Below are 8297 nucleotides of genomic sequence, written 5' to 3' on the forward strand. Positions count from 1 at the left end.
GAGCATGTCAACGAGCAACTCATGGAGTCCGTTGAAGATGATGTGACCCTTCAACCTTTATTTTTGAATTCATATGTTCAAGATTAATTAGTAAATAAATGAAGAAGTGGTTAATTTGTAACCTAATTTTCATATGGCTATGTTGGTTTGTAGAGTTTTGGTTTTTAGTTATAGTCCGGTGGAAACCCTATTGGTGTTTGAACTCGAGACTTCATGTAGACTTGGTTTAATTTAATCTTGGTTAATTTGAGGAATGACTTCTTATTTCTCTTTTTTGTTACAAGTCTTTTAAACGATTTTTTCAATAACTTTAATCCCGAAAAGACATAGTTTTATTTTTCAAACATGTTTGAAGTTTTCTATGTATATTTCTTACCTTCAATATTTTAAATGACTAACACTATATGTACCCATATGCTTACCTTTTATATAGTAGAACCCTTATAAATAGTTTTTTTTATTGGATGTACATTGTAGTTTGGAAATTTTTACATCATAATATCATATATCCAACAATCTTGTCATCTTCATTAATGATCACCATGAACATAACAATCCTATTATTTGATATCAAATGGATGTCTACATCAACATACCAAATGCCAACAAATCTAGGTACAGAAAAGAATGGATAGAATAAATGACAAAATCAACCTCGGAAATATCAAACACACACACACACATTTCACGCACTACAACACATACTTGAGTTCTTTTATATTTCTTCTAAATCAAATCCCATTTGAACATCGGATTGATGGTAGTAGTAGTGGTAGTGCTTGATGTTGGGGTAGCCAAAGAATCAAAAATCTCCCATTCGGTTGTTGCCATAGCTGCCTCCGTTGTCGGTGGTTGATGTTGATCCACCACCGGAGTTGATGTAGATTTCCCAACTCTCCGCCTTGATTGAGGCGGCGTGCCACCATACCCATCTGAAAATCTCTGTTCTTGAACATGATTTCCATCGCCATTGTTGCTTTGAGCGGAGTTTTTAAGCTTTAAAGCATCAAGAGTTTCAACATACTCCTGAATCCTTTTCACCTGAAAATTACATGAATCGAAAATCCTTGAAAAACTGAAATCGAAATTTTCTGTAAAGAATTAAGAAGATGAGTAACTAATTACAATTACCTGCAATTTCCTCTGTAATTTCACATCACCATCGACTGAAATTCCATCTAGTTTAATCAATTGATTCATTAATAACTCGATCACATTCAACAGAGTCTTCTCTGCAACTTTTCCTCCTTTAGATATAACCGAACCAATGGCTGACACCTGTCCAGCAAGTCTATCGACCTCGAAGCTAATATCGGAAATGGATTTAGCAGCTTTTTCCATTTTTGCATTCTTTCTCATCTCCAGAATCCTTTTCTCTTGACTAATTGGATCTTCCATAACCACCATTTTTGATCGATCTTTGACACCAACAGCATCAAGATATGATTTTGAATCCCTCGCTCTATCTTTATACATGAGCTTCTGATCTTCATGGTGTAATCCTGTTGGCCCTGATAACATCTTCTTCAACTCCCCTGTACAAAGCCCAAATTAGAAACCCAAAACTTATAAGAATTCGAGTTTCAGAAGAGATTAATCGAGTTATTTACCAAATGTGGCTTGAGAATTGATGTTGATTTCATGGTAAATTGACCCGTATTTGACCCGAACTCGAATGGTTGGTGGAGGAATACGGTTGGTTTCAGCATCCGGGTCTCGCTTCTGAACAAGCATTCCTCCTGGCCGGACCTCCCATTCGTTTTCATCTCCGGCGGCGCCGGGGACTGAGCCCCCGTCCATGGAAGTCATCTCCGGTACCCTGTTCCTCACACGCATCATCTTCAATATGCTCTATCTTACCCAATTTAACGTCTTACTATATGTAAAACTCAGATTCAGATCCTACCACCGGTTAATATTCAACCAATTCGCCGGAGAAATTTCCAAAAACGCTCGGATCAGTTAGCAACTGTTCCCGGGGATGAAAATCAAAGCCGGAAAATCAAGAATCTAGTCAGCAAAGACTGGATTTTTCGCAATATTGAGAGGAAACTCTAGATTTCCAAACAGAGCTCGAAAATGGCAGATAGAATCCAACTGAAATTCGCGAAACCTTCCAAAAATATTTGATCTTGCATAAACTTTTTCTCCGATTTGCCTTATGAAACCCACTGCAAAAACCGATGTAGATTCGAATCAACAAGGGGAAATTAATGATTAAAGTTGGGAGTTTCGAAGGTTTTACTTCTCTCTCTCTCTTTATTATTTGGGAGAAGAGTAGAAGGCAGGTAGAGAGAAAGAGATGGAAAATGAATATAAAAAAAAAATGGACAGCAAACACACACAGAACACAGAGTTGAGAAATATCGTACACAGAACACATATTATATATATATATATATATATATATATATATATATATATATATATATATATATATATATATATATATATATATATATATATATATGTATGTAAACATTTTCTGTATTAATATTTAATTTATGTTTTATAAAATTTGGATAGAATAATACAGCACCCACATGAGATGTCGACGAATATCAAAAGGGCAAAGAGGGAAGAATTTATTTCTTTTTATTTATTTTTAGTTTTAAATATCCATCGGTTTTATGCAATAATTTATGGTTTGATGCATGTGAATCTTAAAACTGTTCCTGGAAAAAGGCTGACGAATAATGGAATATAAAATTTCAGTAAACCGTTTGATTTGACTGATTTAATATTTTTCAAGAATAAATTTTTTTAATGGCGGAAATTGGATTAAAAACTCCTGACGCACTAGAAAACGTTACACACTACAAGAATAGGCATAATTATCATAACAACACCAATCGGTTCAATTCAAATAATTAAGATATTGTGTGGTTTGCACAATGTTTATAAAAAATTAAAATTTTGTTAAGAACTTGGAACGAGAAATCAAGAATTGGAATCTAATTTTATATTTTGTTAAATTTGATTATAGGAATATGAAATGATAGAATTGTCTTTGTTTTTTACTTTCTTTTATAACTTATATATAAAGATATATTATATAAATTATAAAATAATAAATAGTGGTGGATAGTAGTATCGGTGGCGGTGGTGGGTGGTGGCACAGATGGTGATGGTGTTAATTATTGGTGGTGGTGGTGACGGTTAGTGGTTGTGGAAGTGCTTATGTGCACCACATGCTCAATATTTTCTTTTGGCTATCCCTATTGATGGGCTTGGCCAACACATGTCTCCCGTGGAGTATCGTACTATTCTTAAATATCGGCTCATGATTCCTATTTTCCCAGCTGACGAGATATGTCATGTGTGTCACAAGCCATGTTTGGACTCTTTTGGAGAGCATGCAGTTCACTGTAAAGAACTCCCGGGGTTCAAATACTGGCACGATATGGTTACGGATGTTTTGTTTGACATATTTAAGCGCGTCGGGGTTTCCGCTAAGAAAGAGGCACCTGTTAATTTCTTGACTGACCCGACAGAAGGAAGGTCAACCCTCAGACCAGCTGACATTTTGATTTTTGGATGGGTCGGAGGGAAACACGCATGTGTCGATCTTACAGGGGTATCCCCTCTCGTGGGCCTGAGGGCTGGGGGTTTCACAGCGAGACATGCTGCTTTAAAAGCAGCCACAAGCAAAGTCACCAAACATGAGAAATCGTGCATGGAAAATCAACACGTGTTCATACCATTTGCATTTGATACGTTTGGTTTCCTCGCACCGGATGCGGTAGAACTTCTTAAAAGAGTACAACGAATCATGCATAGTAATGTTATATCTCCTAGATCTTCGGATGCAGTCTTTAAAAGAATTAGTTTTACCATTCAAAAAGGCTTAGCGGCACAGCTTGTTGCCCGTTTGCCATCTCACTCATTGTACGATGACAATTGAACTTTTAGTTTAATTTAAAAAAAAACGTTTGAATTTAATAAAATAAAACATATAAATCAAAAAAAAAAAAAAAAAAAAAGACGAATAAGGACTTATTATGTCAAAACTTAAGTTAAAATCACAAATATTGAGTTTTGGTGGGTTTTAGCCAAAAGATGTAAACTTGAGGGACTAAATGTGAAAAAATAGGGAATAAGATACACATTCTCTCCCTTTCTCTTCAAGATTGTGTCCTTCATCCTATAAACCCTCTGATGACCAATTCTCCATCTTTTATGCATCTAGGATTTGAATCAAGAAAGTTTTGAAGCACCAAAGCAACAAGGGAAGCAATCAAATGCTAATGAGGTATAATTTCTCTTCATTTCAACATAGAAATCATATTTATGAAATAGATAGAACCCCAATGTTGATTTTAGATTCAACTGAAGATTAGGGTTTGGTTTTCTAACCCCCCCCCCCCCCCCCCCCCCCTTTAAGTGGTTTCCATGGTTCTAATTACATTAATTAGAAACAATTAAAAAATGATGTTTAGAAGAGTTTATAACTTTTATGACCCAAAAGGGGATTTTGGTCATTTTTGACCTTCACCTACATTGTATATGTTGTTTCTAAGGGGTGGTTGTTTGTGAAGTTGAGCTAGAAGGGGGTAACAATCTACATTGGAGAACTAGGTGAGTACGTGTTGGCATTTTCCCAGTTTTGGGTACATGGCAAAATGATTTAACGATAATGAAATATCAATGCTTTGATATATGAAACATTTTGAAATGAAAGTGTTAGATACTTATTAAAGGAATTTTTGTAAGAATGCCTTGGAAGTAAAAAAGGTTTTAGAAGTACAAATGTTTTGATAATGTGTTAAAATGTTTTGAAATGTAGATGTTTTACTTTTGAAATGATTATTTTTGATACTAATGTATGGAATGTGAAAAGCAGGTAAAATATTGAAAAACATGAAAAGTAATGAAAAGAATATATTGCTTGAGTCATGGTATCCACGTGACAGGATATAAAGGAATCTATCGGTGTGGTGCTACCCCTTCGCGAGATAGATGTTCTAACTGAAATGATGCTAGGGTGAACTGGTTTTGTTCTATTCACCTTGGTATAGACTAGGGATGAGCATTTGGACCGGAGAACCAACCAGAACCGGTACCAGAACCGGTCGGGTTAGGACCGGGACGATATTCTTATGGATTTTTGGAACCGGGAACCGTTAGGAATCGGAACCGGTAGAACCGGAAAAAACCAAAACCATATGTTGCTATTTCTCGAGGACCGTTTCCAACATTGAAGACACAGCAAGAAACGGTAGGTGTAACGCCTGGTTCCGGTATGCATTTAATTTATAATTTATTCATATTTACATAGCAACTCAACGAGTTGGAAGCCCCAAACTCGTCGAGTAGAGATTGTCAGAACCGCATGATTTAAGTAACCTACTCGACGAGTTGAGAGGCCCCAACTCGACGAGTAGACCGACTGGGATGAAACCCTAATTACAGGGTTTTGCACCCTATTTCAAGGAGTTAATCTATTCCCACCAACCCTCATCAGCCTCCCTGAAACCCTAAATCGTACTGTGAGCTCCTTGGTGAGAAACTTGAGGTTTTGAGTGGATTTTTGTGTGTTTTTGTGCTTGGTGAAAGACTTGGAAGGACTAGAAGGTCATTGAGCTTGAAGGGAAGCACTAGATCTGGGATCTCGTCCATCTTTGGCAACTTTCTCAGGGAGTGAGTAGAGCTGATTCCAAGTAGAGACGTTTTAGCTATCATCCGACAGTGAGGTGAGTATCCTCCTGGTTTGAACGGGTCAAAGGCACCAAGGTCGGCCCGTATATGTTATGTGTTTTGATTAGTAGTTGAGTGTAGGTGAGGCCCGTATCTCATAGATAGCGGAGTGTGGGCGAGGCTCATACCTCATAACATTATTTGAGTATGGATATAGAATTGATTGATAGATTTGGTTATACTTGTTGTCTGTGTGATACTTGTATGTATGATTAGTAGTTGAGTGTGGGTGAGGCCCATATCTCATAGATAGTTGAGTGTATGCGAGGCTCGTATCTCATAGTTAGCGTAGTGTGGGCGAGGCCCGTATCTCCTGGTTAGCGGAGTGTGGGCGAGGCCCGTATCTCCTAGTTAGCCGAGTGTGGGCGGGGCCCAGATATCCTTGAGTGTGGGTGGGGTCTGTTTCTCCTAGTAGCATGATTATGTGTATGGTATGTGGTAGTTTGGAGGAAATTCACTAAGCTTCGTGCTTACAGATTTCAGTTTTGGTTTCAGGTACTTCCGGTAGCAAAGGGAAGAGCTCAGGATGATTGCATTGCACACGCCATGATGTTTTGCCTGGGATGTTTACTCTGTTGTTTTGATATGATACTTTGATTCAACACTATGACTTATGTTTTTGAGATGGAATGATTTTGATAATTATGGTTTATTTAATAAATAAAAACGAAATTTTTGGTATTGATTTTTGGGATGTTATAGTAGGAACCGGAACCGGTAGAACCGGCGGTCCGGTTCGGTTCCTATTTTCCACCAAGTTTGATCCCCGGGCCGGTTCCGGTTCGGTCCGGTTCCATCCGGGTCGGTTTCTTTGTTCATCCCTAATATAGACTTAGGGTATTGCTAGATCCTAAGTATAAAATGGCAACGGATCAACATCAGAATTAGCTCTTAATGAAAGAAGGAATTAAATGTGGAAAGAAAAGTCTTTTGAATTATTTTTCTAATGAAATGATTGTTGGAATAGTGTCTAAGGCTGCAACTATATTAGGCAAGTATTTGACCCGGTTGTGCATGGTCCTTTTGGGTTGCCTTCACCATAGCAACTTGATAGGATGATTTATTAATAGAGATTAAATATTATTAATATATTATGGGAATAATATAAAGAATAATACATTGTTATTTGATTAATATAAATTGGAATTAATTTGGTGACTTAAAGAGATTAATTAAATAAAGGGGTATAAACTGTCAATTGTTTGATAGTTAAGCTTTAGACTGTAAATCATTATAGATATACAAGGGACGGATTCTAGAAGCTAGGATAGCTTCAAAATCGTCCATGACTTATCTAAGGAAAGGATTTGGATAGCCTTAAGAGAAGATTATCCAATTAGGGTTTAGGTTGTAACTCTTAAGGAGTCTACAAGTATAAATAGATCCCATGGGCAAGGCAAATCGGCACCTCTCCTAAAGTAAGAGAACCCTGGCCGATTTCCTCCCCTCTCCTCTCTCCTAAATCATCTTTCTTGCTATTGGTGTTTGTAAGCCATTAGAGGAGTGACATTTGTGACTCTAGAAGCTCCAAGACCACAAGATCAACAAGGAACTCAAAGGTATGGTTCTAGATCTGTTTCAATGTTGTTATTTAACCTAATTAGTCATTAGAAGTCTTGGATTCAAAGCATGTTTAATTAGAAAGCCTAGATCCAAGCATTAGGGTTTTGCATGCGCACATAGGAAAGTTCTTATGGCTAAAACCCATAAGTGGTATTAGAGCCTAACTTGGTTTTCTTTAAATTGTTGCTTAATTAACTGAAACAAACCTACAAAATTCGATTTTTTGGTTTCTGAGTCATGGACTCGGCGAGTCTCAAAGTGGACTCGGCGAGTAGGCCTGACTCGGCGAGTCCCTTTGTGAACTCGGCGAGTCCAGGCGCCAGGAATGGCCAGATTCGGGATTTTTTCATAATTATCTTATGGAAACTTACCTTAATCATAATAGATCAACCTAAATCCGATTTTTTGATATATATGACTATTATCTTGATCTAGTTAAAGGTATTTATCAACTAATAAAATATTTAATTTCCTTATATGATAATTAATTAATTATTTTAATTATTTTGGTAATTATCTTTCAAAGAAATCTTGAATAAAATCAAATATAGATAATTAGGATATTAATTGTTAATTGGAATTATTTGTTATTTGATCCTCTATGTTTTAAATGTTTAGAACTTGCCCTTAAGTTTTGAAATTTATAATTTGTGATTAAAAGTTTAATTTAGACAACTTAAATTTCAAAACCCTAGATTTTAAAAGGTTTAAAATACAACCCTATACTAATATGATATTACTAGAATAATATATATATGTATAACTAAATGCTAGTCTTACCGTTAGTAGGCCTCATTCACGAAGCCAATCTATAAGGTGGGTATAAGGTTGCGGCCTATAAAATGGTGCTTAATGAGTGTACACTCACACCCACCGCTTGCTTGATTGGTGGAGGGTCGTTAGCCGAACGGGTAGGATAGGGCAACCTCATCCTCTCATTAAAAGTATAATAAGTAATACAAAGTAACTACACATTTTTTTTAAAAAATTTCCGAATCTTAGTTACTTTAGGAAAAGTGAATTGATGCAATCCCATG

At 36.5% G+C, this 8297-nt stretch overlaps 1 protein-coding gene across 1 annotated transcript; it reads right to left on the reverse strand.

Annotated features, from left to right (window-relative positions):
- Positions 1–543: 543 nt before the first annotated feature.
- Positions 544–2367, reverse strand: LOC111901705 (BAG family molecular chaperone regulator 2). Its single transcript, XM_023897588.3, has 3 exons — positions 1611–2367; positions 1132–1535; positions 544–1041 (listed from the first exon to the last, which is right to left on the reverse strand). The coding sequence occupies exons 1-3, from the start codon at positions 1837–1839 to the stop codon at positions 727–729; spliced, it is 948 nt and encodes a 315-aa protein (XP_023753356.1). The 5' UTR covers positions 1840–2367; the 3' UTR covers positions 544–726.
- Positions 2368–8297: the final 5930 nt, after the last annotated feature.

The sequence above is a fragment of the Lactuca sativa genome, chromosome 9 (assembly GCF_002870075.4).
Source record: "Lactuca sativa cultivar Salinas chromosome 9, Lsat_Salinas_v11, whole genome shotgun sequence".
NCBI lineage: Eukaryota > Viridiplantae > Streptophyta > Magnoliopsida > Asterales > Asteraceae > Lactuca > Lactuca sativa.

Excerpts from the sequence above, each read along its gene's own strand:
- LOC111901705 (XM_023897588.3), bottom strand. The coding sequence starts at position 1,839 with ATGATGCGTGTGAGGAACAGGGTACCGGAGATGACTTCCATGGACGGG. Across the intron at positions 1,536-1,610 it reads CAATTCTCAAGCCACATTTG|GGGAGTTGAAGAAGATGTTA; the intron begins GTAAATAACTCG and ends GGCTTTGTACAG. Across the intron at positions 1,042-1,131 it reads AATTACAGAGGAAATTGCAG|GTGAAAAGGATTCAGGAGTA; the intron begins GTAATTGTAATT and ends TGTAATTTTCAG.